The sequence below is a fragment of the Trachurus japonicus genome, chromosome 2 (assembly GCF_045865225.1).
Source record: "Trachurus japonicus isolate A0001 chromosome 2, Traja_1.0".
Lineage (NCBI taxonomy): Eukaryota > Metazoa > Chordata > Actinopteri > Carangiformes > Carangidae > Trachurus > Trachurus japonicus.
Window position 1 is genome coordinate 3782425 of NC_140908.1, and position 19508 is coordinate 3801932.

At 42.5% G+C, this 19508-nt stretch overlaps 1 protein-coding gene across 1 annotated transcript; it reads right to left on the reverse strand.

Annotated features, from left to right (window-relative positions):
* Positions 1 to 533: 533 nt before the first annotated feature.
* txndc16 (thioredoxin domain containing 16) lies at positions 534 to 19479 on the reverse strand. Its single transcript, XM_085795964.1, has 20 exons — positions 19029 to 19479; positions 18420 to 18600; positions 17723 to 17805; positions 17543 to 17616; positions 16772 to 16846; positions 15705 to 15826; positions 15435 to 15525; positions 14498 to 14666; positions 13833 to 14002; positions 12064 to 12124; positions 11840 to 11969; positions 11600 to 11746; positions 11400 to 11459; positions 11105 to 11309; positions 8281 to 8417; positions 7158 to 7242; positions 6024 to 6162; positions 4496 to 4683; positions 4213 to 4403; positions 534 to 1286 (listed from the first exon to the last, which is right to left on the reverse strand). The coding sequence occupies exons 2-20, from the start codon at positions 18571 to 18573 to the stop codon at positions 1033 to 1035; spliced, it is 2535 nt and encodes an 844-aa protein (XP_085652090.1). The 5' UTR covers positions 18574 to 18600; positions 19029 to 19479; the 3' UTR covers positions 534 to 1032.
* Positions 19480 to 19508: the final 29 nt, after the last annotated feature.

The following is a 19508-nucleotide window of genomic DNA, read 5'->3' on the forward strand; positions in this document are numbered from 1 at the left end:
TTCAGTCACTGCAATTTCCACGCATGGTGTGATTTTACCAGAGAGCAGGCAGACATGGCAAAAATTCAAACTTAAGAAGTGCACTGTTTGCAGTCATTAACCTGGAAAATCCGCAAAAAAGCCAGAAGCCATTCAAATTAAAATCACTCATTAGGACGCTGCAGGGTTTACTGGTACTGGAAACATGCCTTTGATTATTTAAAAAAAAATAATAATTCTTTCTAAATTTCTGACAGAGGTTCAAATATTCACAATCCCAGTAATATGACGCAGATTCACTTGAGCCAAAGACAAACAGCTGACTTAATACACATAAAAAAACAGAGGGAGCTGAGGCTGATAAATCCATTTAAAAGGCTTCTCATTAAGGTCTCTAATGAAACTGTCTCTGTGTTTCTCCTTATAAATTGAACATTTAGATGTAAGTAAATCAGCTGTTTCCTTTCCTAAGCCACAAGAATTCAATATCAGGTATAAGGAATCTTCAGTATTTGTTTTATGAGATGTGACCAATGGAAAATAGTAAAGGAAACATTGTTATTTTATTTCTACCATCAAGTTTATCATCAGTTAACACTTTTTAAATGGTCAAACTTTGCTATTAAAGCAAAGTACTGTTCACAAATAGCCAGTCTGTGTGTCACATTTGGCAGACCTACCAAAATAAAAGTTAAATAACTGGCAAAATTCAGTTGTATCAGGTAAACACCAAAGGAAAAATGTATGCGCTCTAAAATCTGACTGTTGCTAAGGTACCAAAATGAGCGATTTCAGAATAATATCCATATAATGTTCAGTGATATGAAAATATAAATAGAAAACTAAAATATTTCTCAGTATAAAATAGGTTTAAAAACAAACTTCACATCACAGAGAATCTGACACTAAAAGTCCAAGAGCAACTGATTGAAAAACAGCGTAATAAAAATAAAAAACTCATATTAAACAAAAGGGCAAAAAAACTGAAGTTTGTATCAGTAGTCAAAAAATGTAATGAGTGGTTTTGTGCAATTCCCCTCTGCTCTTGATCCGTCACAGTTCAGAGTGAGGGTTAGGACCAGGAGAGCTGGAGGAGGAAGAGGAGGAGGAATCTGTCTCCTCCTCGACTACCAAATCATCTCCCGCATTCACCTCTTCCTCTTCCTCCTCCTCCTCCTCCTCTTCTCCTCCTCCTTCTTCCTCTCTAGGCGTTAGCTGCTGCGTGGAGCCTGGTTCCTGCACGTCCATGACTTTCAGGAAGTCGTAGAACCTGGCTGCAGGAGGCCAGCTGTCCTCAGCCAACATCCCTGCAGACACACAGACCAACACAGAGACCATGTGATGTGATACAGGCTGAAAAGATTTTATCTCATTCATCTCCAAGTCTGCATTATTATGACCGTTACTGAGAATGCTCGGCTGCAAATTCAGTCAGAACAGAACAGAACAGCAGAGGTGTTTCCAGATGAAAAACTAATAAATAAACGTGGCTGGGACTTGTTGTTCACTGTCGAATTGTAACTTGTGAAGTTGAAAGTATAACGAATAACAAGTGTTTAACAGTTTTTTAAAGAAAGAGAGAAGAATAAGTCACAATTTCGCAGCTTTAACATTTGCAACATCTCCAGTGTGTCCTTGGAGGATGGATTGACAAGTCCTGCACAACAGGGCTGCCTGCCACGATTATGTCGACTATTAAAATCGTCGACAACTAATTTAATAGTCGACGCGTCGTTTTTTTTTTTTAACTTAACGTGCACGCACTCACTCAAGGTGAGTAGGCCTACGCGTACGCATACTCGGTGTTCTCTCTCTTTTCTCTCTCTACCTCTCTTGTCCGTCATCAAGCAGCACCGGTGTTGTACTTTTGTTATATTTGAATGAGACCAAAACTTTATTATTGTGAATAATTCCTTAGTATAGTTTCAGGTGTCTACCTCGTTTTATTTAAATGTAGCTATGTTTGATGCCAGAGAGAGACAAATGAAGGAAAGAAAAAGTGGTGTTGTTTAGGCCAGTGCCTTATGCTTATTTTACTCAGCTGTTTGCACTTTATGCTATATTTAAAGAATTGTTTGTTGCTACAAGCTGCATTTTTCATTAAAAGTTTAATGAACTATGATCTTAATTGTCTTTATTTTTAGTTAGCATATACCTTAAACACTTCAAGCTGAAAGCTAATGATGGTTTTATAAGAGCAGCTGCATGCTGGTGCGATAAGCTGTATGTTTTACATTCAACTTACGTATGATCCAATTAATCGACTAATCGAAAAAAAATAATCGGTGACTAGTCGACTATCAAAGTAATCGTTTGTGGCAGCCCTATCATCAGACAATAATGTTCACATAGTTCGACGCGTGTTGCAGCAAAGACTCACTGGCGTCTTCTTATCTGGGCTCTCGCTGAGACAAAGCGTAGTGATCTGAGGTGAAAAGGTTAACGGCTCCAGATAACTGTGGCTTAAAGGCTGAAGACGCCTGAACAATCATCACCTCCATGTAAAGACTCTGTAATTACCAGTACATTTGTAGCTTGAAGCCTCTTGTCGCTTGTCGTTCACATTCTCCAGACGGAAAGGCCACAAACTCAAATCTGTTGGTTTCACCTACACGTCTCTCTCTATTGTCCTTTAACTCTTCTGTTTTTATAGGAACTCATGGGACACACACACACCCTCTTTATTTGGTAAAAGTTAATGAAACCCTGTTAATCACAAACATTCGATGTGTGTTTTTACTCGTAACATTTACGGGGATTCATTCATTTTACTTTTAAAGATGAGAAACAGACTTAATTTAAAAAGAGGAAGTCAAATAATTCGAATCAGTCAAACATGGATAATAAAAGTTAACATTAACGAACAAAACGACAGTGTGCATGCAGAGGTTGTGTTAAATGACGCAAGATCCCGTCGTTGTGGTAAATCTAACATCTGTGTAGCTTTGTAATTAGATACAGAGGACTGGTGCAGCTCGCTCACAGCTAGGCTTTTTTCTTATTTTAAATTCCTCAGATATAACCTATGGATCCGGCCTGGGTGGAGGTACAGTGCGTGCTCCACTATTACGCACAGTATACTTCACCAGCTGGAAAACACATTCAGAAGCAAACTGCATGTCGACCGCAGGTGCCGAGCGGGAACTCACCGCCGACAAGAATCAAGCTGTGAAACAAATTACTGACTTTATAGAGCGATTACAATGAGCACGAAGGGGGGAATGAGTCAGAGAGAAAAGATGGAGGTTGATAATGTTTTTGTTTTTTTCTCAGAAAGCACCCTGTGTCACAGTGTGAACTGAATCACTGATCTAGGGAATCTATTTGGCCTGTGGAGGGATGTCCAGAGCCATAAACACAGCTGACTTAGTCCCTGTATGTAGGTTTTACTGAGAGGAGTTTCCCGATTTCCAAAGAAACCACTTTCAGAAGCTGTGGTTTAACTTGTGGGTTAAAAAAGAAGAAGAGGAAGAAGAAGTTCAGCCAAGTTAGTCACTGGTTAAAACGTTGCAACACAGAAGCAAAAACCTGTTGTCTGCATCAACCAGAGTGCAACTGAATGGTCGATTCAAAGTCTCCCGGAGTCTCGCGCGAGACCCAAGTTGCCGTGCTCGGTGTGTTCACGTGCAGTTGGAAGCTCCCATTTGTGTCATAAACACACATATCAACTCTTGACTTGCTTGAAGTAAAAAAAACTTCTCGGCGCATGTTTGAGTAGCCATCTGATGCTGTCTGTGGAAAAAAATGTACACTTCAAGCAAGTCAAGAGTTGATATTCCTGTGTTTATGACACAAACGGGAGCTTCCAACTGCATATGAACACACCGAGCGCATCAACTCGGGTCTCGCGCGAGACTTTGAATTAGATCTAGTTTTACAAACATGTCGGCTTGCTTGAAGTGAACAAACTTCTCGGTGCATGTTTGAGTAGCCATCTGACGCTGTCTGTGGCTTTGAGGGATGTAAACAGCCTAAGCAGCGGAACTTGCATCCGCTCCCATTCATCGCTGCTGTGGCGATGCAGGGACAGACACAACTACCACAAAACAGGAGCAATTAAACTGAAAATCTTCAAATTCCTTCTTTTAGACCTAAAATGTTAGGAAAATACAGCCCCGAGTTGAATTTGCCCGGAATTGTCCTTTAATATGTAACATAATTATATCAGTTGAAATGTCTTATGCACAGTTAATACATCCTATTTTCTCGAGCAAACCTCCTCCTCCTCTGTACCTGCAGGTGATGCCGCTCCGTCCTCCACCCTCTGCAGCCACTGCAGGACGGAGCGGGCCACGATGGGGGCGTTGGGGGGGTACTGGTAGATTTCACCTCCGGAGGGCAGATGGGTGAGGACCAGAGCAGGGAGGGGGGGCATGGAGCCCAGGTATGACCCCAGGACGGACATGCCTGCTGGAGTACGGCCACTGGAAGACAAAACCCGACAAAAACATATAGTTATTCATCAATTCATAAGAAAAAACGACTGATCGGCAGCGGTTAGCAGTGCACGTCGTACAGGTGGATCCAGCAGGAGAGATATTGCTCCGTCCTCCTCTTCCCCAGCTCCACCACTCGCCTCATCTCCTCCACCAGCGCCTGGTTCTCCCTCCGTCCGATCTCGTCCTCCTCCTCTCCCACGAAGAGGAGGAGGAGCGCTTTCCCCAGAGAGAGGTAGGACGGCAGGTTCTCCACCGTCAGCTCCGGCTGCAGAGTTAGAAAGGAGTTTCATATTATTTCGGATGACAAGTATGCTTTGATTGATGACATATGTGAAAATAAAACACAGAGGGTTTTTGCTAAATAACTGAGATTTACACACCAGTGGTTTCTGCCGTTACAGCATCAACCCTGTGTGTAAATACCAACACAAACCACTTGGAAAAATGCAGAGGTAATCATTTAAAGCATGTGTAAGCATAAGCTGAAGATGAGCCAGTGATCAGTACAGTGGTGTTTACTGAAGCCACTGTGAAAAACAAAAAGTTGAACCCATGGAGGATAAATATAAGCTGCTGCTCTGCTCTTTTATTTTCATTTTAACTTTATGATTATGACTAGACTTCATAGAATCAATTTTCTTGTTTATGCACCACATGTTTGTTCGCATGAGACTCTGCAGTGGGGGAAGAAAAAAAAAAAACAGATAGTTGCCAGTTTAGTGATTTACTTTACTTTACTCCATCTAATTCAATATCTAAGTCTGCGGCTGAAAGGCCTTCCAACATGGCAACCCCACAGCGAGCGAGCTGGGGTAGGTCTTGTGTGAATTATGTCGTGGTTTTGATTTGAGTGTTTTATAGAGCTGTGGTTGTTGTGGAAGACTTTTGGCTACATGATTAGCTGGCGTGGAGAGCGTGACCGCCGCTGGATGATGAGAGCAGCTGTCAACATGCGTCTCTGTCTGAACGTACTTCATTTTATATAGTAAGGTTATATTTTATAACTGTTACCATGCAGGATGAGGGACAGATAAAGACAGATAAAGTTTTCTCTGCTTGTTTATCCTTTACACATGGACAAATACACCTTCAAGACACATGATATGCATCTTATCAATGGAACTGAGCGTTTTTTATTTAATAAATCTCATGAAGGAGGGCCAAATTGTTTTATACGGTAATAGAAACGATTCCTCCAACGGGTTCATTAGGCCCCACTGCATTCTGGGTTGGATTAGATGAAGACAAAAGCAGCACCAGAAGAGGGAGAGAGGTTGTTTTGTTGCGCAACATTCGATGAAATGTTGCTGCTCCCACTTCCATATGTTTACATGACTAAGATGTCATGCATCCCGCTGCGGTCGGACGTACTGGGCAACCACACACACGAACACACACACACACACACTGAATTCCCATATGGTGCTTGTTATCTGTGACATACTGTGAACGTTTCTCTCGGAACTTCCAGCAAAAACACAAACACAGACCAAGTTTTGACAGCAGGCGATTTTCATCTCGGGAGATTTAAACGACGAGCTGAGACTTTGGAATTTTTTAATTCTAGACAAACACTGGAAGACAAATGGAGACGGCTGGATTTACCACTGGATGCAGCAGTGCTGTGTTGACGTGCGTAAGCAGCTCTTCGGCAGATGACACAGGCAGCGTGGACGGACGAGTGTGTGTCCTCCAAGATGGAAACACCAAGACTGTGGGAAGCTCCAGAGAGAGATCTGCAGCCCTGAGCAGCAAACACACACATACACACACATTACACAACATGACACGTGGAAAAAATGTAGCTAAAATTGTACTATAATAAATAATGAGAATTTAAATGAAAATTTAAGACATTAAAAATTATTAATTTAGCCAGTTTAGGAGTTTTTAAAGGGATAGTTCAACATTTAGTCAAATTGGCCCATTGCCATAATCCCTATAGTCATAGCAGTAGGTTCGTTACCTTTAATTGTCGGTGCAAGCTATTTTTAGAACGGCAGAGCAGAGCGGCGAGCTGCTCAGAGCTACACTATGGAGGCTAAAGGAATTTCTTGGTTTTCCTCATGAAACTCATCAAATACACAATCCAACAACTCCAAAACGCTCTGGTGGACAAGTTGTGACCTGCACATTCACCACGCTATGAGATAATAACACAACGTTACCAGAGTTGTTTTAGAGGGAAATGCAGAGACTGCTGGATAAAAAACTGTCCCTGAACGCAACACGCATCAGCGGTTTTGCATGAATTTACCTCTAAAACAACTCTGTCTGGTAACGTTGTGTTATTATCTCATAGCGTGGTGAATGTGCAGGTCACAACTTGTCCACCAGAGCGTTGTGGAGTTGTTGGATTGTGTATTTGATGAGTTTGATGAGGGAAACCAAGAAATCCCATGAGCCTCTGTAGCTATGCTACAGAGGCTCATGGGCTCATGGGCTCATAGCTCGCGGCTCTGTTCCGCCGTTCTAAAAATAGCTTGCACTGACAAATAACCTACTGCTATGACTATAGGGATTATGTCAATGGGCCAATTTGCCAAAATGTTGAACTATCCCTTTAATGATGCATTAATGTTTTTGTCTTCACAAATCTGCTGGAGTCAATTCTACCGATCAAAAACAAAACCTCTTTCTCTGTTCCCATCGCTCTCTTCCTGAAAACGCTGTTGGAAACACTTCAGACCAGAGCACATAAATCACAACATTTGGGATCTTGGCTTTCGAAGCTGTTACCATTTCTCCGCCAGCCTGTCAGTCAACAGTCCGGCCAGCACGTCTCCTCTAAGGGCCTTCGCTACTTCGGTGAACACTGGGACTCCTGGCGAGACAGAGGAGAGGAGCATCACCGTTAGAGACACTACTGCTACTGCAACGTTTTCCTTTCATTCACTACCTGGCCTTCTCTGTCTGGTTTTATCTCTTCCATTAAAATGTGAACTTTATTTTCATATCTTCCCAGTTCCAAAGATAAAGTTGATAACATTTACTCGTCCACATCGTAAGCTCAAAACCAACAATTCATTCATTCTGCTGACACGTGCTAACTGTGTGTGCCTGGTGTCTCTTATTGCTCTGGGCCTCAGAGCTCCACTGTCCTCCTGAGACTATTAAAACTCACCTGGTGCCAGGAACACTCACTGAGGCCCAGACTGTGCCGAGATGAACCTGGCTCCACCACAACCTCTCAATGTGTCTGTTAAAAACCCACACAGTATTTTTGCACACAGACACAGCTTGTGGTGTTGTTTTTCATGCAGATGTGAACTTCTGTTAATGCTCCAATTGAGGATTAAAATGAAAATCTGCAGCTGAAAAAAACAAGTTGAGTAAAATTTGCTGCGATTTTTGATGCCAACTACTGAGCCTTTAATGAGAAATAAAGTTTATATTCGTGACCTGCTGTTTACAATTTGCACGACAGTTGGAGGCTTCACACAAATGTGTATGCAAGTACATAACAACACACGAACTCTACTTATTGTGGTGTCAGATCAGCAATAACTATTAAAGGGATAGTTCAACATTTTGGCAAACTGGCCCATTGCCATAATCCCTATAGTCATAGCAGTAGGTTTGTTACCTTTAATTGTTGGTGCAAGCTGTTTTTAGAACGGCGGAGCAGAGCCGTGAGCTGCTCAGAGCTACGCTACGGAGGCTCATGGGATTTCCCTCATCAAACTCATCAAATACACAATCCAACAACTCCAAAACAGCTCGCGGCTCTGCTTCGCCTTCCTAAAAATAGCTTGCACTGACAATTAAAGGTAACGAATTTACTCCTAAAACTATAGGGATTATGGCAATGGGCCAATTTGCCAAAATGTAGAACTATCCCTTTAATGTTCCGGCCTCATACCTGCATGTGAAGGTGTGTTGAACAGTCCCAAGACTCTGTCGGGTTTATAACCTGCGAGCTCAGGGTGAGGCACTTCCTGAAGAAATGACATCACTTCCTCCTGGGTGGACAGCAGAGCGGGAGACACAGGACGGCTCCTGGTTGAAGAACAAAACATGTCAGTAAATAGACATGACATACAGGCAGGTTTTTAACACCAAGAAATAAACTATAAAGCCCTATTCGCACGGGATTAGTTTTACCTGGGGACCTCTGGTAATTTGTAATAATTGCGGAGGACGTCTGTGATCTTAATCCCGTGCGAATGCGCCATGTCAGTAATTTGTAAAGTAAAAATTCCCCCGCAAATGACCTACTATATTTCACCAAAGACCGACGTCCCGTGGTAAAACTAGTCCCGTTCAAATCTGCATCTCAGTAATTGAGGGGCATTTGTTGTTTTTGTTGTTTTTGTTGTTTTTATTGTTTTTATTGCGCGCCTTTTCTACTTCTTCCCCGGTTGAAACCATACTGTACGGGTAGAAACATGGAGGCCGCGGTGGAAATTAATTAATGAATTAATGAGCGGCATTTTCAAAGGCGTTTTGTTTTGAATAAACAGCTCAGATCCACAAAAAGAGGGAAATTTAGGAGGATATTGAGATGGATGACGGCGGCTTTCAACAGACTTAATACAAATGCCATGACGGCCCGTTACTGCGACAACAACTGCACTGTTGCGATGTCACGTTGCTGCTTTGACATTTTATTTACATTAAGCTTCATTTGCACATGGATGTGACAGCAGCGGATGTTACGACGTGCACCGCTTTGACGTCATATCGGAGCCTTAATGTCAGTAAATTCAAGTAAAAATACAGACTTCACTTATCCCGTGCAAATGCACCGCAAGAAACACAGACGTGGGGGGGTCATTTACAAATTACCAGACGTCCCCAGGTAATACTAATCCTGTGCGAATAGGGCATAAGTCTCTAGTCTTTGTGTTTGGACCTGCTGGATGTTGATGATCAGAAAAAAAACAGCTGGTTCAAGAGAAACGGCTTCAACAGCTTGGTCTGAGAGGCTTCACAATCAAGACGTGATAAAGTGTTTGGGCTCGGGCCTGAAGTGGACAAACATGGCTGCACATGAAGATAAGCGACGACGACTTCAGATATTCAGAGCATGTTCTCCAGGATGGATGTTCTTGTTCTCTGCTCTGCTGTTCCAGGCAGCATGCGGCTAAACATGTGGACAATCTCTGATGAGTGTGTTTCCTGTGTCTTTGTGGTATTGTGGAAGAATAATATCTTTTTTAGGGTTATGGTAAAACGCGCTGCCCCTTGACGTCAATCTGAATCATCGTCAATCTTTTTTACTTTGTTCCGTCTTTTTCTGCCATCAGTTGCTCTTTTCTTTTATGTCCTGCAGCTGCACTGATGTCCAAACCAAACAAACAAACCGCTGCAGGGGAGGGCAGGATGTTTCCTTCACTTTCTTTATCATGGAGAGTTTTTGGAAGCATCGGAATATTTACAACATCCTCGGACGCTGTGCTTTTTGTTGTTTTTTTGCTGATGGTGATCAAGTCTTCTTTTGTTTATTCTGCTCTGTAACTAAACATTATCTCACTTCATCTGTAAATCTTTCAAATGACACACTGATCATTAGATTGCTCTCCATGCAAACATTCGGATGGAAAAAGTACATGAACCCCTCGGCCAATGGCTCTGACACAATCTAACTGGAGTCAGAATTTATTGAGTCCAGTCGGATCAGAGTTTTTTCTTGGACCTAAAGATGTTTAGTTTCCTGTTCACAAGAAACATGTCTCACAGAAAAAGTGAAGTGTTAGAGGTGAATCTACATCATCATGCATCCTCAGTGAGACAAACTGTCTATAAATGGAGATGATTTAATTATCTGGCTACTTCTGCTTCCAAGTGGACGTCCAGCTGAAACGAGTCCAGAGCATGAAGCAGACCAGTTCCCTCACTGAGGCTCAGAGCGACGGCTAAAGGAGCTGGTTCACGAACCACACAGAAGAAGCCAAAAACACATCGCCGCTCCTGAGGTTTCGTCAAAGAGCAGTTGAACCCTGAACAACACCGCTGGGGCAGACGGATCCTCGGTTGAACTGTGTGAAGCAACATGTGTGGTGGCTCCACATCATAAAGCACAATAAATTCATGTTCGTCAAGCCGGTCTCTCCTGGATCATGTGAAGGTGGACCAGGATGCTAAACATCAAAGTGAGTGAATAAGTTTAACTCCAAACTCACTTCAAACAGAGAAAATCCACCTGTCGGATCGGCCCGAAGCCCAGACCTTAATCCAACAAAGATGCTGTGGAATGAACTGAACTCTATTTCTTCAAGAAAAATGATCAAAAATTCGTCCTGAACACTGTGCATCTCTGACCAACAGGTGTTGGAAGAGCTGGTGTCAGGTTATTGAAGCCAACGGAGAGTTGAACCAGTTATAAATCTATGGGTTTGCTTACTTTTTCAACCAGCACCATCATAACACAATAAATTCTAGGTGTTTTTAGCTTGGAGACACTGTGTTTGTCTACATTTGTAACCCAGATAAAGATCAAATCAGAATTTAATTGTAATATATGTAACTCAGGGGATACTCCTTTTATATACGACTCTTTTTTTAAACTTTGTGTTTGTAATGTTCCAGGCCAGAGGAAATAACATGACTCTGACGTCACTATATTTCAACTGTTTCCATAGAAACGGTAATGCTTTGCTGAAGGAGTGCAGGCGGAGAATGTAATGGCTATAATTTAATATGAGAAAAACTCCTGATTAGACACACTGATGACGAGAACTCACAGCATGATGAAGCGATGCAGCGCCCCACTACCCAGCATGCCTCTGTAGTGCTGGGCCGACTCCTGGCGACGGAGCACCAAGACGGTGGGGAAGGCCGTGATTGGCTGAAACGGGAGCGGGAGGGAGCCGCCGGGCTGAGCGGCGCAGAGGTCGGTCCACTCCCCGCAGTCGACCGCGCTCATGTCGACGTCATCGACCTCAGAGTCTGAAGACAGAGCGTTCGTTCATCAATCAAACAACATCCCATCATCACTCTGTCTGACAATAACAGAGGTGTAAAAAGTCCTACTTTTACCTGCAAGTCTCTCTGCAACTTCAATGAAGGAGCTGAGAAACGCCATGGAAACAGCATCCCCTAGTGGTGAGCACACAAACTACAATTAATTCAATCCACATTTATTCATTTAATTATTTTCACTTGCTTCCTTTTTTGATTAAAACATGTGTGACGAATTGAAAAGCAAAAGACAACACATGTCCACCACTGTGTCTTACATTTGAGGTAGAAGAGTGCCACCGTCAGGCTGCTTTGTGCTACTGCAGCATGGAAGTTGTCAGAGGTGAGTTGGGTTATTGAGTCCATGTCCAGCAGGTTGCCACGGTTTTTGTAAACAGATGCTGCGATCTCGTCGTCCAGATTTCCTGCAGACAGACACAGAAACATAAACACACACAGAAACATATCCCTCCTTAGCTTCCTCTTTTCCACTCCATTTTTACAATGAAACGCGTTACCAAACTCTGACTCCTCGTCCTCCAGACCCTCGTCCTCCTCTTCCTCCTCCTCTCCCTCTTTCTCCTCATTCGTAAAAAGCTCCAACACCTCATCCAGGTTGTGTAAGGTCATATACTTCACATCTAAACTCTTAAACACACACAGATGACGCAGGAAAGTAAAGCACAAGTGGGCAAAAATAACAAGCAATTCAATTTGTTTATACAGTTAATGAGCATCAGACCTTCTCAGGCAGCCTGTAAGCAGCATTGTATTCATCAGGGGTTTTCACTGCAGGACTCTGCCTGAAAACACACAGTAGATTTAGTTTAGTTTTGCAGGAATAATAAAATTGGAAGACTACAGCGTGTGTTTACGTTAAAGGGTAGTTCACCCAAAATTTAAATTTCTCATTATCTACTCACCCTCATGTGGACTAAGGGCTGGGAGAAGTTTCAGAGACCTCCGTGGCTTCTCTGAGTTACAGGGGGTCTCGGCGTAGCAGTGCATGTCCATATAACGGTTGCAAATGGATATCAACTGTCTTCGTAAGCGGAAGCTCCTCCGGGAAGAGGAGCTTCGAGAAGCTTCCGCTACAAAACAAGCTTGAAATATAGACTTATTTAATTTTTTTTCGGGACAATTTCGCATTTCGGGGCTTCAATACAAGATGGACATTACATACAAGCAGCATGGAGGTATTTGGATGTTTTTTGGTGTGTCTTTTTGTTACGAAGACAGTTGGTATCCATTTGCAACCGTTATATAGACATGCAGTGCTATGCCGAGACCCCCTGTAATTCAGAGAAGCCACGGAGGACTGAAATTTCTCCCAGCCCTTAGTCGACATGAGGGTGAGTAGATAATGAGTTAAATTTCAATTATGGGTGAACTATCCCTTTAAACCAACACTAAGGAACTTTTCAACCTTCATATAATATTTTCAGAACTTTTGTGATGGTACATCGACTTACAACAGGTTGAATGACACCTCTGTCATGGCCTGAGGGGGTCTGTATCGCCTTCACTGGCACTAAGCAGCTTTGAGGAGCATGGTAGGAACCCGGCTCTCACTTAAAGCAGAAGTAAGTGGTCCGGTCGTTTTCGCTAATGCTGCGTTCCAGGCAGGCTTTTGAAATCGTAAATTACAGCTTCAAGTCACAACTTACGACTTTGTAGCGTTTCAGGCAACCCACTCGTGTTTTTCCGACCTGTTTTACCGGTGAAAGTCACTATAACGGCCACTCGTAACTTCCGACCGGTGAACTCCTACCAGATCAAACTGATACAACTTCACGGTCGGAAAAATACGAGTTTCCTTGAACGCACCATAACAGTCCTCGTCCCTACGTCGCCACATTCACGGCGTCCCTTGGCTGCACACACAGCCCTGCATGCCGTTCTCTCTCCTCATTGGATAAAAACTGTAGGATACGATAAATGTTTTCTCCTCGGCTCAGAGCAGAGCAGAGGGACTGACAGACCCGTGTTTCAGTCCAAACACTCTATGTAAGTGATTGCTGTCGGAAGATATAACTATTTAAGACTTATATTAACACAAATATATCACTTACTTCTGCTTTAAGTTTCACTTTTACTTTTGCGAGTCATGACGAGGAGGGAGCAGGCAATGCAGCACCTTTCCGTCGGATTGTGTATGTGTGTTGTTTACTGAGAAATGTTCTGCTGGTAACAGAAACTTTTAGTTTGGACGTCTTCTGTTAATTTCCATTCACCGGGAGATCAGGATGTTTACGGCGCTACGTGCTAGTGCTCATGGGAAATGGACTCTTCCTTCAGGCAAAACACTACCGCTTTGGGCCACTGGCGCCGCCAAACTCAACTAAAACTGAAAGTTCTTTAGTACTGCTTTAAACACTGTATGGAATATATTTATTTTAGTGTACTGTATGTAAAAGAGTCTAACAAAGTAAGTGAATGCTGTGACCCCAAATTGCACAGACAAATATGATCCAGGCTCGTACAGGACGTGCACCTTTACCTCCCACACACCTGTGCACGAGCAGCAGCAGGGCGAAGCCGCGCAGCCGCCGGGCCAGAGCAGCGGCCGTGTCCAGGTCCAGGTGCTCGGTTTCGGGACGAGAGAACAGGAAGACCTGGGGCGTCTGCTGGTAGGGGAACTGTGGCGGCGGGACCACGGAGGGGTCGTCGTACACCTCAGACTGGAAGTAGAGACACACGATATAATATTAAAGGGATAGTTCACTCAAAATTGAAATTTCACTCATTATCTACTCACCCTCAGAATCTCGCGAGATTTCGGGGCTTCAATACAAGACAGACATTACATACGAGCAGCATGGAGGTATTTGGATGTTTTTGGTGTGTCTTTTTGTTACGAAGACAATTGGTATCCATTTGCAACCGTCATATGGACATGCACTGCTACGCCGAGACCCCCTGTAACTCAGAGAAGGCAGAGGACTCTGAAACTTCTCCCAGCCCTTAGTCGACATGAGGGTGAGTAGATAATGAGTGCAATTTGAATTTTGGGTGAACTATCCTTTTAAATAAAGGCTGAATTCATCTATTGTTTCATGACAAAATCCCTAAAGCCCAACATGACTTTACTTTGTAGGAAATCAGCTTTGTAATTATTCTGAAGCTTAGGTATTCGGTTCTCTCTGCTGCTGCTGCTGCTGTTACTTGCTATTTACCACAAGTGGAGCCTCCATGAGCTGCAGGAAGGAGTGGAGGCTGAGGATGGAGAGGGGTTTCCTCATGCGGGTCAGAGGGCAGCGCTCCGAGGTCATCGGGGTCACGAACCCACTGTGAACTCTACAGTGGAGGAACCACACCTGAGACGAGTGAGACGATTCATTCACACTGAAAGAGAGAGACAGAGAGTGAATGTAAACATTACGAATCTTTCATACTTCTGGAAACTGACTGACACCATATTTTAATGGCTTACATTTATATAGCGCTCCATTTCCAGTAGTTCAAGTCAAATAGCCCCAACCAACTCAAAGTATTGTGCATACACTTTTCAGAAAGCCAACGTTTCCATTTTAAAAATGCTTTTCTTAATCTGTCTTTTGTAATATTAAATTGATTGTGATACTGAATTTTAGGTCTTCATTAAATGTAAGCTATAATCAATACACTTAAAAGAAATTAAATAAATGAAGACATGAAATGTTTCATTCTGTGTGAAATGGATCTATATAATGAATCTACAACCTGGAACACTCTGCAAAATCATTTGAAACTTACCTCACTTTTATCAATAGGACAATTTAAAACCATAACTACATCTTATTTTACCTCTAACTGCTCGTGCTTTTAACTATGTTTCACTTTACCCTAGTCACCTTTAAATTCTGGTATTCTGTTATGTTTTTGTATGTTTCAAATGTATATGTTTTGTGTTTCATCTCGGTTATATTGTAAATGAGGTTACTCCTCAATAAACAGTATCTCCGGGTTTAAATAAAGGTTATGAAATGAAATGTATTAGTTTCACTTTTTGAACTGAATTACTGACATAAATAAACTTGTCTATGATATTCTAATTCATTGAGATGCACCTGTGCTGTATATCACAAGAAAAGAAAAGAAAAGAAAAGAAAAGAAAAGAAAAGAAAAGCCTACCCTAGATGTTTGAGGACCGGTCCTCCTGTTATGAGGATAAACTGGTATTTGGTCCCATACACATAGGCCGTCTCCATCATGGACCGGTGCTCTGGAGTGATACAATCAGTGGGAACAATACAGTTACTGTGATGAGTCAATCAGAGAATCACGTCACACACGCAACATGAGCCAGTTAATCAGCCGTTAAATGCGTCAGCAGCATCATTATCTCTGTTACTAACAAAGTAAACGACCACTTTCATATTCACTTTCCTCCTTTCTTCTCACCTTGTGTTCCCAGACTGCGGACGTAGCCGAGCACCATGTCCTTCTGGCCCCTGGCTGCCTTCTCCATGGCCAAGAGATCAGCGTCTGTGTGGACGTACTTGACCTCCTCACGCAGGATGGCACTGGAAGACAGAGGAAAGACAGTCATGTAAACATAAAGGCCGGGGTTATTATTTGCATTTCAATGAGATGATACAAAAATAAATCTATATTTTCATCCAGCAGAGGAGAAATATCATTTACATAATGGTGTTATAGCACATTTACACTCCATACGGTCTGTATCACTAGTTTAGATACAAGTGAGAACTGAAAGCTTAAAGGGATAGTTCACTCAAAATTGAAATTTCATTATCTACTCAACCTCATGTCGACTAAGGGTGGGGAGAAGTTTCAGAGTCCTCCGTGCCTTCTCTGAGTTACAGCGGGGCTCCGTGCAGCACTGCATGTCCATATGACGGTTGAGAACGGAGCTCACTTTTCTTCGTCCAAAAAGACACAAAACATCCAAATACCTCCATGCTGCTCGTCTGTAATGTCCCTCTTGTATTGAAGCCCCGACATGAGAAATTGTTCTGAAAAAAATTAAATAAGTCTATATTTTAAGTTTGTTTGTAGCGGAAACTCCCAGTGTCTCAGTTCACTGCTTTGCCTGTGTCTGTGCAAATCTCACAAGATTCCGGCAGAGCAACACTGGGAGTTTCCGCCACAAACAAGCTTAAAACATAGACTTATTTTATTTTTTTCGGAACAATTTCTCATGTTGGGGCTTCAATACAAGAGGGACATTACAGACGAGCACTATGGAGGTATTTGGATGTTTTTTGGTGTGTCTTTTTGGACGAAGAAAAGTGAGCTCCGTTCGCAACCGTCATATGGACATGCAGTGCTGCACGGAGCCCCGCTGTAACTCCGAGAAGCCACGGAGGACTCTGAAACTTCTCCCAGCCCTTAGTCGACATGAGGGTGAGTAGATAATGAGTGAAATTTGAATTTTGGGCGAACTATCCCTTTAAATCTCCTCCAGCTGTGTGGCCTTGTTCCTGAGGGAGTGCTGCTTTACTTACAACAGGACTTCAGAGACTATAGAGTTGACATCAAACACAGTGTCCAGATCCAAACCCAAGAACTCCCTGCCGGCCCTGACGGAGAGACGTGGTGGGTGAGTTAGAAGAGACACAGCAACAGCAACAACAACACACTGCACCAAACTCACTCAGCTGCTGTTTTACAGAACATGCTGATTCACCTTCAGAGTAGTCTGTGGTGCCGTGGGGGTGTATCACATTGTACCGACAGGTGCTTCTGTTATTTAGTTCACCACGTTCCTATCAGTGAGGTTAAATAATGCTTCCTGTGTCTATTGTGACGCCTACTTCTGATTTTACTGTGACTCATTATTGTGTTGGGGTTTTTTTTTACAGACAGGCAGCAGTTACAGCAGCACTGGAATATAAATGAGTCATGACTCCAATCTGAACAGACAGACATGCCTTAATATTCAGTGTTATACATACATACAACAGCCATAAATCTACATAACAATAAGATAAAAACACACAATATTACTAATGTATTTGCCTGAGAAATCTTTACATTTCTCTCCAGTATCAAAGTTAATGATTGTTGTTAAATAAAATGCTAGTATCTGCTTTTAATGCTCCCAAAATGTAAATAAATGCAAGCAAAAAAGAAAAAAAACATGGCTCCAGTTGCAGCCCCTTGTGTAACCTACTGCATCCTTAGTGTATGAACTGTCCTGTTATATATTCTCTGGTTATTTTTGAATTTTGTGACTAACCACCGCTGAGCGCTCGCTTCATGTCGACACAACCTACCTAAAGAGAAAAGCTGTGTGCAGCAGCCTTTCGTCTTTGCAGTACGTGTGAACCAGCTCTTTATTGCAGTTGACCTGAAACAGTAAGAACCAAAAGAAACGTCTCATCTTCAGTTCATTAAATGCAGTGATTCACGTTTGTGTCTTTGAAGGGTGGAGCAGGATATATAACTATGGTTACCTTGCCAACCAGCACCCCGTAATCCTGCAGGACTTCAGCAGACTTCTCCAGCTCCATCAAGAAGAGAGAGATGGTCGGAGAGACTGCAGACAGAGAGGGCGGAGACGGGTGCTGATAAGTGAGACGAGCTGCTTTAAATAGCAGATACAAGACAGAGGTAAAGGGTTGTTTCATTTAAATAAAGATTATCACTTATATGGCATTTTAATGTGAATGAATAAAGAAAATGAGACATCATTCCCGTTGATGTTTTCAGTTGACAACAGTCTGATTCCTGCAGCACAATCTAAAATCAGATAAACACGAGCTCTAGTGGCGACTGTCCAAAAGGAAAGCTGAAAAGAATCCATCATCACCTGCTGCCCAATTGCACCAAGATATTATTCTGCCAGGTTACCTAACATATGAGTGTATTGTCTTTGCATGCATGAAAACCTGTTCCACTCGCCTGCAAGTTAATATACAGAGCCCATCAGATCCCTTGAAGGTACAGTTAATCCAGCTCAGCAAAGTCAACTCTCTGATATGAGACATTTCCACAATGCAGTCAAGAGATGTCATGTGAGTTTGGTGGCTGCCTTTGTTGTTTGAATATGTTTGAAATATCAATATGCCTGCCTGCACCACTGCAGAAGAACTTGTTCTCAATACAAATGTGAGTTGTTTACTTGTGCCACATAGTACGTACGTGCCCTACCTTTATGCTCAAAGTAGATAAACATCATCTTCCCAGATTGCAGTTTCTCATAGAAGTCTGCAGCGGTGTATTCGATTAGGTCTGACGTGTTGGCCTTCTCTGTGCATCCTCCAGACCTTGTCCACAGCAGGAAAGCAGCGATACACATCCACATGATGCAGAGCAGGCTGTGTTGTTCTCTCTGTGAAGAGATGCAGACGTGTTATCAGCATCAAGGAATAAACAACAAGCACAAATCATGGGAAAATGATATGTTGCATGTTCTAAATGTCTAAGACCAACATTTATAACAGAAACAGAAACTGTATAAGTGCTGGGACACATGCTTATCATCCCTGTGTTTAAATGTTGCTCTGTCACACAGCTGGATCTCTATACATGAAGCAGCAGGCCCCATTGTCTAATCAAAATGCACAGGCTGCAGTAATGTCAGCTATGAATGTCCAATTATGGGTGCAAAACAAACTAAAAATGGCTATATAATCACATCATATTTTACTACTATATGATTGGTTTTTATGTTGGTCTTTTAAATGGAACTGAATAGGAACACAGTTGTTGTGAGCAAAGGAGAAAGCAGTGAAAACAAAGATGCTCGCTGACAGTTACCTGAGAAAGTCGAGGTGGGTATTAAGGTTTAACTTTGGTTTTCCATGTGGTAAAAACGCAATTACCCACAATTACGGCCTTGGTGAAAGGACATAAATACATTATGACGCTAAGTGTACGCGCTGGAGCTTTTCCTAGTCATGTAAAATCCCATAGAAAGTCCACAAATGGCGCTTTTTATGCTTTAGTTATAGGAATGTAAGTGGTGCTAATTCATTAGCTAGACCTGTTAGCTGCCTAGTGATTTATATTCGTCCCTGGGTTTTTAGCAATAGCCGACATTAGCATTAGCACCTCTAACTTGACAATGAACATATCGACCTATGTCTGTTGTCTATGTAGGCCACAGACATTGCTAGTTTGAGAGGTTATTTTTCGGCAAGCTGCGCACTCACTGAAACTGGGAAAAGTGTCTTAAAGGAATGATGCTCCATAAAGTGTCACATTACTGCAGTTAGCTGTATTTCCGGTTACGGTTTA

Coding starts and splice junctions, on each gene's coding strand:
- txndc16 (XM_085795964.1), bottom strand. CDS start 18,573: ATGTGGATGTGTATCGCTGCTTTCCTGCTGTGGACAAGGTCTGGAGGA. Junction 14,667..15,434: donor CCGGTCCTCAAACATCTAGG/GTAGGCTTTTCT, acceptor TCTCTCTTTCAG/TGTGAATGAATCGTCTCACT. Junction 11,460..11,599: donor GGCACTCTTCTACCTCAAAT/GTAAGACACAGT, acceptor GCTCACCACTAG/GGGATGCTGTTTCCATGGCG.